The sequence below is a fragment of the Solanum lycopersicum genome, chromosome 6 (assembly GCF_036512215.1).
Source record: "Solanum lycopersicum chromosome 6, SLM_r2.1".
Classification (NCBI taxonomy): domain Eukaryota; kingdom Viridiplantae; phylum Streptophyta; class Magnoliopsida; order Solanales; family Solanaceae; genus Solanum; species Solanum lycopersicum.
The window spans coordinates 43,878,503-43,894,955 of record NC_090805.1 but is presented as its reverse complement, the minus strand read 5'-3'; the positions used below and the strand labels follow the sequence as shown (position 1 = coordinate 43,894,955).

The window sequence follows — 16,453 nt, the reverse complement described above, 5'->3', positions numbered from 1 at the left end:
TTTCCTTGGTAACGTTTTCTTAGTTGAATTTTTTGTACCTTAATAATCGTGTGATTTGTAAACAAATTTAAATTCACCTGAATAATAGTGGTCATAGAATTTTTTGAGGATTCCAAATTTTAAAAAATCTAACAATGAGTTATTAATCAAACTTTAGACCAATAAATAATATGATTATTTCAAAATTTCCCCTCAAAGTTCCGTTTTGTAACACTAACATATCCACTTTTAATTTATAATATTAAGCTTATGTCTCTTATTTTATTTTATTTTAGTAATTTTAAAACCTATTTTAATATTATAAAATTATACTTTAACTAATTTACCCTTTTAATATTAAACTATTTTAATTAATTTTTTTTTTGCATATTTCCTCTCTTAGAAAAAAGAAAGTTCTTTAAATGGTAATTCACAAAAAAAATTTAAGTACTAAGAAGATGAAGTTCCAATTTTAAGGCTATGTTGAATAACAAATTAAAACATTCATTTTCGAACAAATCCCAACTATTATTGATGTTTTATATATATGATCCGCACTATCTAATAACAAAAAAGTCAAGCTATGAATAACGGACAAGCTTTAGTAAAAGAAAAATCATTTCTGTTCTATTTAATAACATAAAAAATTTAAATATTAAAAGTTATTCGAATTCAAATTATTTACGGTGTAAAGTATAATTTTCGAAAGAATAGGGGGGGGGTACATTTGAAAAATAAAAGAATCAAAGAGTCATAAGACGGCGTCGTTTACGGGACCTAACCCTTAAAAGCACGTGGATATGACCCGGTAATGACCCGAGGTTTATCTGTTACTGTGAATATAATTTCCCCCAAATTATACGGAACCTTTTAAAGGGAACGGAGGCTGATTAGGGTTTTCCTGAAGAAGAAGAAGAAGAAATCAACAAATTAATGGAAGGAATCACAGAGGGAGTGAACAAGATGAGTGTCTCAGAGACACAAAAGAAGAACAGAATCCAAGTTTCTAACACTAAGAAATCACTCTTCTTTTATGTTAATCTCTCAAAGGTGCTTTTTTTAAATTCATTTAAATTTGTATATACATTGAAATCATAAGGAGTTTTTACACTATTACTGTATTTTATGCTATTATTTAATTTGCTTACTTGTTTTTCCATGTTATAAAGCCATACATTGTAGTCTGTGTATCCGTTGGCGAAGTTTGTGGAATTTTATTTTGGGTAATTGAACGTAGTTTAAGAATGATTAAAATTTTTTAGTCTGTAGATGTTTTTATGAAACAGCTAGATTTGCAAATATCTGGTATCAGAAGCAATTGTTTCAATTTGATGGTTATTGGGTTTGTGGTTAAAGCATATATGCTTGCCGATCGATGATGTGATACTCTGGTTAGGGTTGTCTTTTTCTTCCGGATAATGTACTCTGGTTAGGGTTGTTTGCATTGTAAAATGAGATTTGGTTATGGTTGTTGAGTTGTTTGTTGATGAGTTATGTGATAAAAGGTAAATTGAAGACTTGGAATTTGCATACTGTTTCAGTCATTGCTTCTCTCTCCTTATATTGTTTTTTATAAATCTGAAAGATATTTTACCTTTGAGGGAGCGGAAGCAATTACTTACATTGTCAAATGATATTGCTCATAGTGGGAGGCCTGCAAAATGCTAATAGGTAATGCACAATAACCAGGGTCTTTGTTAAAAAAAAACCAAAAAAAACCAGGGTCTTTGTTAATTCGATGTGTCTGATTGCTTATATTGGCGGAGGTTTAGTTTCCTGGGTTTTATCAAATTTTTTCCTGGGTTTAATTATAATAAGAGTTAATTTGATTGAAGAAAAATTGCTTATCTTATTACAATAATTAGTTGATGAGTTGGGTGACTAAAGAAAAATTTCTCTCTGTAATATGGAGAGCTTTTTCTTTTGAGAAGCATAAGAAAAGAATGTGGTTCAAGTTCTAGATGTTTGCTGTAGCAGTTGAGTTCACAAAATCTAGAGCAATTGTAATGGAAGAGATGTGAGTATGTGTAGGATCCGGATTTAATATTCAAACCTACAATTGAGGCATTTCATTAGTATTAATCATCAAAAGATACTTTATGTGTATTTGAAGAATTTCACCCCATACAGTGACAATTAGAGGGTTAACACAGGACTTGAAATATTTAGTTTGAATCTGTTTCCAAATGCAAGTGAGCTCATAACATGCATTAGAAAATCTTGAAAAATGTTAGCTATATGACTATCTATATTAATTTTTCCTGGTCTTACACCAGATCTATAATTGTTGCTATTGGTCTGAGTTAGTATCCTGAGATATTTGGTATGTTTGTTGCAGAGGTATATGCAACAGTACAATGAAGTGGAACTTTCTGCTCTTGGGATGGGTAAATCTTCTTGACCCTCAAATTTGAGTGCTAGTTTGTAGTTTCCCTTTGCTTATAATTAATGTCATATGAGTCTTCTACACTAATTGTGATTATGCTATCTTTTACATCAAGAATATATGGTGTTACAACTTGGCTGTGGAGGCATTATCACTTCATTTTCCCAATTGATTTTTTCTTGATGATTGGTGAATTTCAATCTTGGCAATGTGTGATGCTGTTTGCCATCTCAAGAATGCCTTGTTTAGTATTGCAGCTTCTTGTGTATGAGAAGAGTAAAATACACAGTGTTGCACACTTTACCAGGGATGTGATATCTTTTTGAACAATTTTGAACCAACTTCTGGCATAAAAAGGATCATGGTGTTCAAACATAGAAAGTAGTTTAGTGTATCTGAGATGAATTCTGATTGATCACAACCTTATTCCTGTGGCTTCCCCAGGGATCTTTTACATAAAAGCAGAACGTGCTCGATAATATGTTTGATGTGGCTCCTCATGCTTGCTGGTAAACTTTATTAAGTAAAAGAAATGCAGAGTGGCAGTACAGTTCAGTTTGATGTTTTTTGTGGACTCAGCCTTTTGGTGTTATGTTGAAAATTCATTAATAATTGAATTGTCTTGCTGTTTAGTTTCTAAAGGATTAACAATCTTTTCCATATGTTTACAGCTATTTCCACAGTGGTTACCATTGCTGAAATTCTGAAGAACAATGGATTTGCTGTTGAGAAGAGTGAGGCTTCTCCTATTCCACTCCCATCCCCCATCTCTTTTATAATCTTTGTCATCTAACTTTGAGGGTTACTTGCTGCAGAGATCAGGACACTCACTGTGGACATGAGGGACGAACCAGGAGCCCGACCAATACCAAAAGCAAAGGTAAATTCCAGAAGCATTATAAGTTGGTTGAGTTGGTCAATTGATGCATTAGTCTGCTTCATTTTTGGTGGTTTCTGAGTAATGGAACTCATGTTATAGAGGTTTTTATGGTAAATGTTAGCTTGGGACTCAAGATTGTTTCCGAAGAATAGTAGCATTGACCTTTGTTAAAGTAAGGTGTTCAAGAGGTAGTTGATGTTGTGTACTCATTTTGCTCTGTTTGAATTTGGATTTGTGCAGAACTTTACAAAAGCTGTAGAATAGATGGTAGGGTTAGTGATCGTTTACATTCTTGCTCACCAAAATGTGTCTTGTCCCATGTGATTATCTTAGACCTGATTGCAAGTTAGTTTACACTCCCATGCCTGTTGAAGCTACATCCCCTCTTAAATGCATTTTCTTGTGGTTTTGCCCATTGTTGTTTTCCTGTTTTGGAAAGCCGTAGAATGAAATAAATCATTTTCCTTTGGCAACAGCAGAGATGGAAATAATGAATCTGGCCAGTATTATGTTATGGCTATATAGATGCGGGTTTTACAGCTTTCGTGTTCCTCTTCCACTTTATACTCTTCAAACCAATGTTGAATTCATGTGAGCTAGTGGGTGTTGAATGTGGTTCGTAATCCATCTTTTTTTTAAAAAAAAATCCTTCTCCGAACAATGACCCTCACCTAATCTGTGGTAGTGTCTTTTTTATAATCGAACCAAGGGTTTTTGTCTTATGTATCATCTTTGCTTGATGCAGATTGAAATAGTGCTGGGCAAGACTGAGAAGTTTGATGAGTTAATGGCTGCAGAAGCCGAGCAAAACGGGGACAATGAGGAGCAGCAGAACTGATTATTTCCAAATCTGTTCTCTTCCTGACTATTGAAGTTATTCCAATCTATACTGCATTCAGCTGTTGGGTTCTCTATGGCCTTTAATTTGATCTTTTGGAAAGTCAAAAAAAAAAAAAAGCAGCATGGTTTACTTTAAAATTCATTATTTGTTGGATGTGTTTGCCTCTTGTTTACTTGTTTATCTAAGGTGTTGTTAGATGTAAACATCTTGCTGCTATCTTCACTGTAAGTGATGTGGTCTTAATTTACGTCTGGTAGTTTTATCATTTAACAACTGGATATGAAGGTTGAGGATTCTGCCATAACCTAATTAACTGATCATTATCGTGCAGCGCCATTGACCAATTAGTACTGTCACAGTTGCCCCATGTAATTACATTGTACCATCTCTCCTCTCTAGACTACATTTGTGGGATTAGAGTGCGTATGCTTTCTGTGGCTAACGAAAACTTAAAAAGGTTATCTTTAAGGAACATACTAAAATTCTCTTACAAAAATGATATGTTCATCAACTTTTGCATTTAGGATCACACATCTCTAAATATCGGTGATGTATTGAGTTGAGCTTAATTTATTCACACACATATGGCAGTACTTAAAAGGGATCGTTTAGTCCCAACAAATAGGATAGGCTGACTATATGAGTCCTCATTGCTCTGTTTCAGCTCAACTCATGTAATCATCATACCAAGTATACGTACCTTCATATTTTGGGACTGAGCTCAGAAGGCCTCTCAGGTTTCTAATTTTCTCTTCACACTGCAAGGGAAGGAGGAGTTGGAATGGATGGCTAATTATCGAAACATCAGAAAAATTTCCTCTCTTATTGATATAGCTAACCAAGAAATCAACTTTGCAGTCAGATACAAGATTCTTGTGACATTTTGTTTATAAATGCCACATGAGAAAACTTACAGGACTAGCGTATGTTTGTCCCGCTGTTCACTTCCTTTTATTTACTATCGAACCTGTCTTTCCCAAAAGAGACTAAAAGCAAGACAATTGGAAGGGTGGAAAAGAATTTTCGACAAAGATCTTATATAAACCTAATTACACAGGCCATTGCTCTTAATTGACACTATAGTTTTCAGACTCATTGTGCAAAGAATCAAAATAGGGATGGACATGCTGAACTGCTTCAACGTACAAAGGTGTCTGCATCTCAATCAAACGCGAGACCTGCATCAAAAGGATCTTCCGTTCAACACAATATCCTCGTCGTGTATGAAGAAAAGCATTAGCAATTAACAGATGTACCATACATTACAAAACTCAGGAACTGTCAATGAATAGTAAAGTTGTCTAAAGGTCTGATTTTGGTGCTTTTACTTAGACTTTCGTGCTACATCAGTTCAATTTTTTCTGTTTTATGTTTGTTACCACGCAACCAAACCAGGTGTAATCAGTTCAATTTCTTTTTCTTCCAATTTAGTTCTGCGTTTTTTTCACTTTGGATCTATCATAAGCTTTTACTTACTTTTTGGACTCTGTTTAGGCCTCTCTATTCGGTATGGTGGACTGTTGTATCAACTTTTCTTTCAAACTGTTATAAAATGTAAAGAGAAATGCTAAACTAAGAAAAAGATTAAAACAGATGTCAAATGGAATTAGTCGCAACTTGAAAATGCCTATGACAAGTGTAACAGGTTGCTGGTTTTTAAAGTGAGTCAAAGTTTCTATTGTTCATGGCTTCATGCTACTGTTCTTTTTGTGATTATTCGAAGAGCTCTGTTAATCCTCGCCTTTCTAAATGTCTTTAAGGTTGTTTGTGGCTTGAAAACAAACAGGAGCTGCCACCAACCTAAGGGTCACAATAATAGTCACACGGTTCAATTGCATGTGGCAATATCACAAATTGCCATTTTCTTGTTTGGAGTCCCCTTAGGGGGTAAACCTTTTCCTATAACTTGTGGGACCATGTGCTGAAGAGGACTTCCGTGAGGCTTGCTAGCTAGTTGGATTCATTTTTGGGGGTTCAAATTACTCTTAATACTACAAGGCTTGGTAAATGGACTCTACCAAAGGTCTCTCAAGACTCTCACTAAATCTTGTCTTTAAAACACTAACCTTCATTATTTCTCTGTTTGAAATCCATAGAAAATAGCAGAGAAGATTGAACTGGGGATGAGTGCTCTACTCAGACCGAGAGGTACTAACTGAGGTTGGAGGAGCATTTGAAGATTTGGGAGCTAGTTTGTTGTTCAAAGGGGTCTGGGTAATCTAAAGTTCAAATATCTTCCTTCACTTGTGATGTGGTGGCAAAAAATTTTCAAGATACCAATACCCTTTGTTAGGTGCACTTTCACAACTTCCACATTTCCTTTCCAACTCCCTCTTCCTTCTTTTGCTGCTAAAAAATATTACTAATATGACAAGATAAAGCAATTACCAGGCCTTGATATTAACACCTTTACGGATAATAGCTTGAAACCCCTATAGACAATGAAAGATGAAATAATAGTACCACAGATCACAGTTTTAATGCTTTCAGCATCGATAAGAAAGCCAAAGTAAAGTAGTAAATGAAAAAAAGTTACTCTAATTATATGCCAATAAGAAACCAACACTATCGAGTGATAGTTATCAACTTATTTATTTTTCCTTTTGAATAAGTAAATGATGATGCGCCCAAGGCTGAAAATCCAACTAAGACGAAATTCACAAGGAGAAATCCAGGAAGTTCTGAAGGGTTAAGAGATTTTCAATATTTGTTTAACTCAAGAGCTTTTCCAATATGGAACGGTGGAAAGCATTTTTCGAGTTCTATTTCCTCAACGTCAGGCGTTCAACCCTATCTCCTTTCCCGAGGTGAGCCCATAGCTAAAGAAATTGAGACGAAGAAAACAGAGGCATATAACAATGAAAATCACTTACAGCTCGTCGAAATGCAAACATCTCCTCTTGACCAGATAGCATGGTAGTAATGCCAGATGGAGCACCTCCTGAACTAACATTGCCTTCGGCTAAAACATCTCGCCGGAGCTTTGTACCTTCTATCTCTGTCTCAAATTGGAAGCTGTGCAAATAGCACACTGATATCAATTGATCTCAATCCTTTTACTAAATCTCAAAGTTTATTCTTGTAATGGAACTAGATGGGAATACCCTAGGTAACTGCTTTTTAGTTTTTAGTGTTTAGTGTTGGTACATCCACACTTGTGTGTCGGGTAACACCACAGCCTAGATTGTTACTAGAAATCAACTCATAGATGGAGAGATACTAAACAGTTGTAGCTTCCATGCAATCTAAAGCACATTATAAAATCTCAACTTTCAGAGAGATTCTTCTCAATTTGATGAACATCATCTAGGAGATATTAGTTCTCACTGCAACAGAACGGCCATTCAATCTAGTGATACAAAAACACACATAATAAAGACCATCTTAGTAGACCAGAAGACCTAGGAGTGTGAAACAATATAACACACTTGCCTTTCCAAATCAAAAAGTGTTCCTTCTGCTGTTCCTTGAAATAGATCCTCTACTGAAGTCTCAGCTGAGCAATATAGGCAACAATGATGATTGTATAATTCATCAATGAGGGTAATAAACCTTCGCGCCTGAGAAAGAGAAACATTGTAATCAGCAGTAACATATAAAATAATGCAACAACCTAGAAACATGAAAGCAGGACTAAGATCTTAAAAAAAAAAGCATATGAATATAATGTAAAATATGTTAACAGGTGCAAAACATAGATTTTAAATGCTGAGAACAGAACACACAAAGATAGAAGAGAAGTAAAATGCTTACATATTCCCATAGCTAAGAGGCATTAAACTAATCCCCTATCCATCTACATCGTCCACACTACCTACCAGTGCTACCACTTCTCTCCATCCTTTGAATAATACAGGGAACCAAGGTATCACACAACTAGGAAACTCGAGCAAAATCATGCCCCCCAAAGCCACCCATTTTCATGCTATACTTGTCATGTCTAAAAATATGTGATTTTCACGAAACCCTTGACCATATTCTTCTTTTTCATGTTCCTGCCTTGATGTATTAGGTGTGGTGGTCGTCCAATCTATAGCATGGGTTGGGAATCAGAACTCTTGAACACGAGTCTTAGATCACCTCAATCACTTAGTCTGCCAAAAATTTGACCAACTATTTGAACCTTCAGAGGCCTAAGTAGTGTAAGGGGGACCAAGAAGGTATTAACAAGACAGGATTGATTAAGCTATTTAACATTATTAAATTCATATTCCAACCTGAATTCTGAGACACAGTGTACAATGTCATGTATGCATCTTTCAAAAATGAAAACAAAAAGAAGCTACTAAAGGGATTAGTGGAAAGAGATGAATCCAATCTAACATCAAAAAGTCAAGGAAATTGATATGAATCTGAAAACACAAGAAAATCTCAGACATATCAAGGCCAAAAGCAATTATATTCCCTTCAATATGAACCCTGAAAACAAGAGATCTATCCAGTAAATACAGAGGCAAGATCTTACGGTTTAGTTTAAAGACACAGTGGACAAGCAGCAAACTCTGTAAGTCAAAGCTTAACTTATTTTCTATTAGTTAGCATATCTAGTAAGGAATGTTGAAGATGGTACCTTGTCACGGATACGCATGCTCATAATAGGAATATCAGAAATGAAAACAGTGTGATAGTTTTTAGCCACTGCAATGTAGTCTGCTGCTCCTAGCTGAAATGTCCACAATTAGGTTAAATAAGACAGCATTCTGTATGAGGTCAAAGTTAAAGATACAGTCTTGTTCTTATTCCTATTAGATCGACGATCAGGTGAAAAAACTGTGAACACTGCAATATGAAATACAAAAAATTCAAGTTCAAGCTGAGAACTCCCATACTTCATCTCAATTTAAATGACCTTTGATCTAAGACATCACTGAACTTCTATTTATGGTGCCTCCTTTTGTATCCTCTACAGTTCTAGCTTTGATGAAGTTCAGTTTGAATGGAACAACACAAAGACCATCAGAGTATATGAAACCAAACTTTCAGAATTCCAGCTAGTCAACTATAGATATAACTAGAGGTTAAGCGAGTACTATCCAAACCAGAAATAGCAACCAGATTATCAACCTAATACCTGAAAAAAACATGTCAAAAGTCTCGAGAAATGAAACTATAAGTTCTACAGTTGGCAACATCAAGTACAGCATTACAGATATTTCATCTCATCCTTTATTTTTATAACAGCATCTAATTTGATAAAAATTCGGCTTCTTATACACCGATTCTCTTAGTTTTCTCCAGGTCATGTATTTGTTTTGATATATGTATCAGATCATTCTCACAGTATGGTGCTTGCTTATCTATGGGTTCATGCATCAAACCGAGCTGAAAGAAGCCTAAGCTGCCTCTTGTGTATTTTCAGTTCATTAGTCAAATTACTAACTTAATTTAAGGTTAATTTTGAATGCAGTTAAAGAAAAAGGGGATTGAAAATGTTCTATATTATAAATATCTGGAGCTTTTGAGTTAATGTAAATGTTAGGGCTGAAACAATTATTAATCACATTTCTATATTATAAATACCTTTAATCACATGATTATAATTATTAATCACATTTCATGTCACCACAGGCTAGGCTTAAGTTAGAATATAATTAGAAGTTCATTACATTATATAAGTAGAAATTACAAGAACAATTTGATTCATAAATGATCTTTTTAAATGGGATACCGTGCCCACTCCTCTTACACGACAGATTGTCGTATCAAGTAGCGAATCAAAATGCTATTTAGGTACTCAAATAAATGACAAGAATTGACAAGTGCCTATATCTGACTGATACAAATACGCATGTACTGACCATGATGACAAGTGGCAAAAGCACAAACAAACAGATAAGAATAAGTCTATCATTAACAGATTTTTTTTTCTCCACTATAAGTAAGTCATATAGAGAAAAGAAAAGGAACATCCTGACTGACAAGAGCATAGTACCGGCCGACCACACAGATATTCAAAGTTGAACCGCGCCACCCCATTGCAGCTCTCAGGAACTTCTAATGTTCTGATAGAAAGCAAAGGACTATCATATGACAGATCCAAGGGCTTTTTCTGACTTGAAAAATATCAAGGATTAATTTAAAATACCTTCCAAACATCACAGGAATAGTATGTGAAATGATACTTCCTCCGGCCTGTTTACTAATTTTATTCCAGATATCCTCAAATTCTCGTTTAATGTTGCTATTTAGAGGCCAAATGTAATGGACCTGAAATTGCATAATGGGAAAATCAATCAAAATAAAATGCATCTTAACATCCTCAAGCATACATAACATGCAACTGATATTTCTTAAGAACTACGATAGAGATAATCACATTAGAAATTAGACTGACATTCAAGCAATGGATATAAGCCATAACCTTTTGTAACAATTACTACATAGTTCATTTCCATTACCATGACTATGCTCAAAAAACGATGAAAGTTAACAAAGTAATCATCATCTTGAGAAACAGGACCAAGAGACATACAGTAAATTGTGAAAGTAGATAATAAAGTAGAAGAATCGAGATTATCTCAGGGCATTTTGTGTAAATCTGACATTGAGAGTGCATATGACCATCTCAATTGGGAGTTTCTTTTCAGAATCTCAAGGCAGATGGGTTTTTGGGAAAAGTGGAGCAAGTGGGTGAAATTATGTATCTCTACTGTGAAATTTCCTGCTCTTATTAATGGAGCACCTGAAGGGATTTTTAATACTCATAGGGGGGATCAGACAAAGAAACCCTCTGTCCTCTTTCCTCTTTATTAGCTAGTTGGAGGCAATTTAGTATTTTGGACGAACAAGAAACAAAGTGAGGTTGTGAAGCTGAATATTGAGCCATGATAATTGCAACTTTGAAGTTACATGGATTGAACAACTATTGAAAGAAATGATGTTTTGAGATACCCCTCAGATGGAACTCGTTTGTGATAATCAGGTTGCACTTAATGTTGTTTCAAATGCAGTGTCAGTGTGAGGGCCAATCACATAATCAGTAAAATATTAGTCTCCAAGTAATTCATAACATACAAAGTTATAGTAGATCTATCTAAATCGTTCAGCCTTCTTCTACTAGATTTGGGATTGGTTACACTAAGCGTGTCCATGTTTCTCCTCAAAAGTTCTACTTTCCCCCACACTTGGAGAGATGTAGCTTCTTAACCACACGAAAGAGGCCTGCTTTTACTGCTGACAATTGGATTCAACTATCACATTATACAGGAGAGAGGAGACAAGGTGTGTATATGAGCACATATTATGTTAGTTTATCAGGGAGTAGAAACAAGTAAAATTTCCTTAAAATCTTGCCTGGTCTATAGATCTCTGAGCAATAAGGCGGCGATAATCAACTTCACTGCCAATTAGAACAGTTTCACAATGCTCCTCAAGTTTTTTTAGTAGCTTTTGAAAGATCTCCTTTTGCATGCCATCCTGATTAACAAAGAAATGTCGCAATAAATACTTGATCAGAGAGAAAAAAAAACGTCACAGACAAATGTAACAATGTCTCAAGCACATTGAATCAGAGATTTCCATTTTATTCATCTTCCAAATCTAAACTTGCAACAAAAATCAAGCGAGTTGAGTATGAAAATGCAAATGGAATACCCTTTGAGAATGAAAAAGAAAAATGCATTGATTTTCCAGAAGTAAATGCACCTGGTTTAAATCTGTTGGTGCACGATTACTGGTCGCCACCAGAACAGTTCCAGTACTCAGCAATCTGCTGAGAATTCCAGATAATGCCACAATTGCAAAAACATCAACTGTCTGTCACCAGAAAAAGAGACGCAATCTTCAGTCAGATTCCTTCATAACATGTACCCCAGCATAAATAGGTTGCTACAAGTTTTATGAGAGTTGTAACTTGTAATTCCACAACACAAATAGAGAGAAGACAGAGACAACTCTAGCAAATAATAGCAGACTTCCACATATACTGGATGGTGTGTTTATAACAATAACATTAAAAGACTAAATGAGGCAATATATAATACTGAAGCTGAATTAACTGTAGGTAATTACTAATCATTTTCTTTGGATCCACTGTGTCTGATAAATTCATAAAGCCAGCTCCTGAAGACTTGAAGTTGGCAAAACCTAGTCCATTTCTCGTTCTTAAGTTCAGTAACAATATACTGTGTGATGGTTTGGTTAGAAAATTCCTGTAAAAAAAAAAATTCTAACTGCATTTACCTGTATTTCATCAAAGCAAAGGATGCTAGCACCTCTCCTACGATCTGCCTGGTTAACAAGAAACTTGTCAGCTACGTCCAGAAGAATGTTTTTCATGTGCACCTCTTGCTTATATCTTTCTTCAGCAGCTACCCATTCTTTAACTTTTGAATCAAAAGGAAGATTCATGACCCAACCAGAAATACTTGACTGCAGAGACTTTTGTTCCATCTGACTCTTCCAAATTTTATGCATATGTTCATTAATTTCAAGCATTGCCTGCCAATTGTAACATCTGGAATAAATCAGAAGTGAGCAGATGACAAATATTGTGACCACAGAGCAGATTGATAGGATTGTTTGATCATTTCAAGTATCGAAATGCATGACATAGGCAGATTAACATTACAATATAGAAAAACCTACAGATAATGATTTGGCCAATTAATAGACATGCTTCAATGTTAAACATGTTATACAGATTCCAGTCTTTATGTTTCTTGGAAATAAAAAAAGAGAATTTGACAAATTACTAGAGAGTAATCAGATATTAGACCAGATGATTCTTTTGCTTCAGGACCCGTACTAGAGTAGCAAATTCGTTTGTACCCTAGCCCACTTCGTGCCAGCAACAATGACTGACAAAAGCAATATTTTTCACAACTATTAAGATAATTTCACTACAGAAGCAAAAAGGTGGAATAGGAACAGAAGATATAAACAAATCCAGTAGCCTATTCAGGTGCCAAGAGGGTTATATCATTTTGCGCATCAACTCCAATATGCTTTGCCTCATATTACATCGAATTCTTACTCATTCATCCTTCGTAGACAAATATATTTTGATTGCTAATTATTATTGCACCATCTCATAAAAAGATCTAGGAGATTTTCCTATTAAGAAGCTACCTCTTATCAGCTTCAGACGACTACCAGTTATTTTCTTTCCGTATCCAAACAATGTCGGTCAACCAGTAATTTCTCTACATGCTAAAATAATATCAGATACTACATGTCATCTACTAGTGGATTTGTGGTTTTTGGGCAGACAATCTTGCATTGCAAATTGTTTGACCTGTGACATTTTGCTTAGAAGCACAACTCTGAGGAAGAGAAATTCAGGATAGGACAGACTAAATTGTTTCAGGAAATCGAGATGATTTTGTCATGCATATGTAGAACCGGACTAGTATGGAATGAAATGGGTCCTCAGAGCCTGGAATGGATATATAGGGCTTATAGCTGACCCCAACTAGTTTGATCAATTGATTGATGTGTAGAATATTATAAATCAAGTTAAAATATAAGGCCCAAACAAGCACTCACCTCGTGAAAGTGAAATCTTCTTCGATGTTTAACAATGCCTTCACTGGCCTTATAAAACATATCCATAATCATTGTCTTCCCTAAATGAGGTCCAATATATAGTCAGATTTTGTTTATGTCTGTGAGAAAATGGCTGATGCTGATCGCTAATAGAAGCTAATAAAAGAAAATTTTCATCATTATAGAAAATGAGGATGAAATGAATTTGTACAGCATGTATGAACAACCATGCAACATAATTAGAAAAGAAGCAATAGTACCACTCCCAACATTGCCATATAGATATAGTCCTTTGGGGGCTGGAGGAGCAGCAGGACGTCGACCGACTTGTGAATCTAACTTCTTCTCTCGATTGAGATATGAAACCCATTTCCCGACTCCTTCTTCCACATCTTCAGGTTTCCTGAGCCAAACAGAAAAATGACCAATTAAATTACTGGTGGTGAAGAAGAAGCAACTGAATTTATACTTTATGCTAATGTCGGTAATATCTTTTCTTGAGAAAAGAGAATGTGATAAACCAAAACAATCAACACATTCAAAGTATCAAGAAGGTAAGACCACCCTATCCCTTCAATTCCTGATCTCTTTGAGAACCAAAACAATGTCTACTTTGTTTATAAAAAAAGAAACATATTTATTTAAAGTAAAGAAACTCTGACCAACAAAAAAAGTTGCACGTAAGCATTTTCATAAGAATGTTGATAAATGTACACTCACCGAGACATCCATCTTTGGAAAATATTGCGAGATTTGTTTATTGGTTTAAATGCACCTTGTTGTTTGGCCTCAGCTTCCTCCATAAGAAGCTTACGCCTCCGACTTTCCCTATTATCCTCCCATTGTGCAAGTTTTTCCTAAAAGCATGGAAATTAAAAATAAAGTCTTCGGAACAACATTGAACAGATTTCTTCGATAAAAGTTCATTATCACAATATAAAACTCTCACATGATATTCCTCCATGTCCTTTTCATATTGCTCCAACCTTCCAAGAAGATTTTCTAGTTCAGTAGCAACTTTTTCTTGGTAAGGATCATGCTGCAGCTTTCCCTGTTCAACAAGACTCCTGTAATGTGCAAGAAGTCCTGAAGAAAGAGCAGTGTTACTTTCAACAAGCTTATAAAACAAGAAAGGTTGATGAGAAGAGTAAAGTAACCTGCAAATGGGTACACAGTTAAAGGGTGTGCTACTTGCACCTTTTGAAGAACATGATTATCTTTCATAACATTTGTTGGACTTATGATAGGTCCATAGAACTTACCTTTCACTTTTCTATGCAAACTTCTATCACATAACACCAGTATCACTTCATATAAACCATCCGATTTTGATACTATGTGTAACATCTTCATCTATCATTCCATTCTCATAGAACAACCAGACTAGATATCTGAATCGTTTGCATTTTGGAATCACAACCCCTTATAATCTCACATCAGTGAGTTTTTCAGTCGTTAAGCGAAACACCAATGCCTCCTTGTCTTTCTATAACTTATAATGGACACTCTGTTACCTATTCATCAATTTAAATGGGACACAGCTAAACAGATACATAATTTCAGAGTTGACTGCATACACTTTGACTAAACAAGTGCGAAGCAGAAGCTTACGGAAGCAGCAGATCTAAAACACATCCAAATTGTATATTTCTTACGCAGAATAAATTTTAAAAGTTTCCAACTAACTCGAGCCTTGCACCTCCATAATCACAGTGTTTTATGAATTCACCACTGATGGTTGTGGCAAGGTATGATAAAGAGGGGAAAGAGAAAAGGAAGATGCAATGGTGATCAACCATGAAAATTGCCTTGTCCACATAAAGAATTGAGCCTTCTTCTAGCGCCATCTATGATAAGCCTCACGTCTATTGCCGCAATCAGTGATACTTTCGAGATGATGCATAGCGGCACTAAACTAGCCTAATCTCAATGAGATGAATATGCAAGTGAATTTCCCCATTACACCCTACATTTTTACGGACTTACCTTCTCCCTACTCTAGCTCAATTTGATAGAAAGTGAAGGTCACTCACATCAGATTGACGAACAACTAATGAAATTCATTTAACTACCGTAATAATTCCACAACAAACTCTCTTAATTAGAAAATCTTATCATCCCCGTATACTTTGTTTAGATCATATAATTGGGGTTACAATCACACACTTTACACTTCATTCCAGTTCACAGAGACCCGAATTCATAGCTTATTCACTAGAAACCAGAGGGTAAAAACCCGAAACTCAGATAAAATTCGATAATCAGTCAAACTTGTGGAAGAAAACGCATAAAAGAGCAACCTTTCGTATGCAATCACATTTAGAAAGGTGCAAGAGAGAATAATAAAGGGACTAACCATGATTCTTGGAGGGAGAAGGGGAAATATTGCTGTAAAAACGAAGAGCGTTATGATGATTATTGCTGCTGCGGAATTTAGAGGATCTATGAGCGAATCCGATAGAAAGAAAAACAGAAAGTTTTCTCATTTCACAACCCCTTTTTGCCGGTAGTTGTTTGTTTGGAATCAACAGAGAAGAATGGGGTTCCGTTCGTTATAAAAGTGCGCCAATTTGTTGAAGACGAAAGAAAATGACAGACGTGGCCATACAAGGGTCCAGTCGTTTTTGTCTTCGCATTATGTTTTCGATTCAATTAATCAAACCTCTCTACTGTAGCCAGTTTGTTACGCAAATATGATACCGCTGGTCATGGCTGGCAGGGTTATAACTTAAAATTGTTTCGTCTAATATGTTCAAGTTTAAAAAATAATTTTATTTATATGTGACATTAATCAGATTTTAAAATTTTGATATACTTTAATTTCAATATTACTATCGAAACCAAAGAAGGAAAAACTAAAGGAGCAGAAGAGGAGTCTTCA

The 16,453-nt window shown here is 35.3% G+C and overlaps 2 protein-coding genes across 3 annotated transcripts; one reads left to right on the top strand and one right to left on the bottom strand.

The window, feature by feature from the left end:
• Window positions 1-708: 708 nt before the first annotated feature.
• LOC101260443 (uncharacterized protein At2g34160) lies at window positions 709-4,359 on the top strand. Its single transcript, XM_004241723.5, has 5 exons — window positions 709-1,029; window positions 2,318-2,366; window positions 3,037-3,099; window positions 3,181-3,245; window positions 3,991-4,359. Exons 1-5 carry the CDS (start codon window positions 913-915, stop codon window positions 4,081-4,083), a joined length of 387 nt encoding a protein of 128 aa, XP_004241771.1. The 5' UTR covers window positions 709-912; the 3' UTR covers window positions 4,084-4,359.
• Window positions 4,360-4,890: 531 nt separating this feature from the next.
• LOC101260736 (uncharacterized) lies at window positions 4,891-16,270 on the bottom strand. Of its 2 annotated transcripts, XM_004241724.5 has the most exons (14): window positions 15,929-16,270; window positions 14,522-14,658; window positions 14,293-14,429; window positions 13,833-13,975; window positions 13,573-13,652; window positions 12,268-12,525; window positions 11,731-11,841; window positions 11,380-11,502; window positions 10,172-10,293; window positions 10,019-10,088; window positions 8,657-8,749; window positions 7,519-7,646; window positions 6,960-7,101; window positions 4,891-5,264 (listed from the first exon to the last, which is right to left on the bottom strand). In XM_004241724.5, exons 1-14 carry the CDS (start codon window positions 16,056-16,058, stop codon window positions 5,154-5,156), a joined length of 1,785 nt encoding a protein of 594 aa, XP_004241772.1. In that variant the 5' UTR covers window positions 16,059-16,270; the 3' UTR covers window positions 4,891-5,153. The 2 variants fall into 2 exon arrangements, with proteins under 2 accessions (XP_004241772.1, XP_069155451.1); XM_069299350.1 differs by lacking the exon at window positions 6,960-7,101 and having other exon boundaries at window positions 15,929-16,192.
• Window positions 16,271-16,453: the final 183 nt, after the last annotated feature.

Excerpts from the sequence above, each read along its gene's own strand:
- LOC101260443 (XM_004241723.5), top strand. The coding sequence starts at position 913 with ATGGAAGGAATCACAGAGGGAGTGAACAAGATGAGTGTCTCAGAGACA. Across the intron at positions 1,030-2,317 it reads TTTATGTTAATCTCTCAAAG|AGGTATATGCAACAGTACAA; the intron begins GTGCTTTTTTTA and ends TGTTTGTTGCAG. Across the intron at positions 2,367-3,036 it reads ACTTTCTGCTCTTGGGATGG|CTATTTCCACAGTGGTTACC; the intron begins GTAAATCTTCTT and ends ATATGTTTACAG.
- LOC101260736 (XM_004241724.5), bottom strand. The coding sequence starts at position 16,058 with ATGAGAAAACTTTCTGTTTTTCTTTCTATCGGATTCGCTCATAGATCC. Across the intron at positions 12,526-13,572 it reads GAAGATTTCACTTTCACGAG|GCAATGCTTGAAATTAATGA; the intron begins GTGAGTGCTTGT and ends TACAATTGGCAG. Across the intron at positions 7,102-7,518 it reads ACACTTTTTGATTTGGAAAG|CTTCCAATTTGAGACAGAGA; the intron begins GCAAGTGTGTTA and ends CTATTTGCACAG.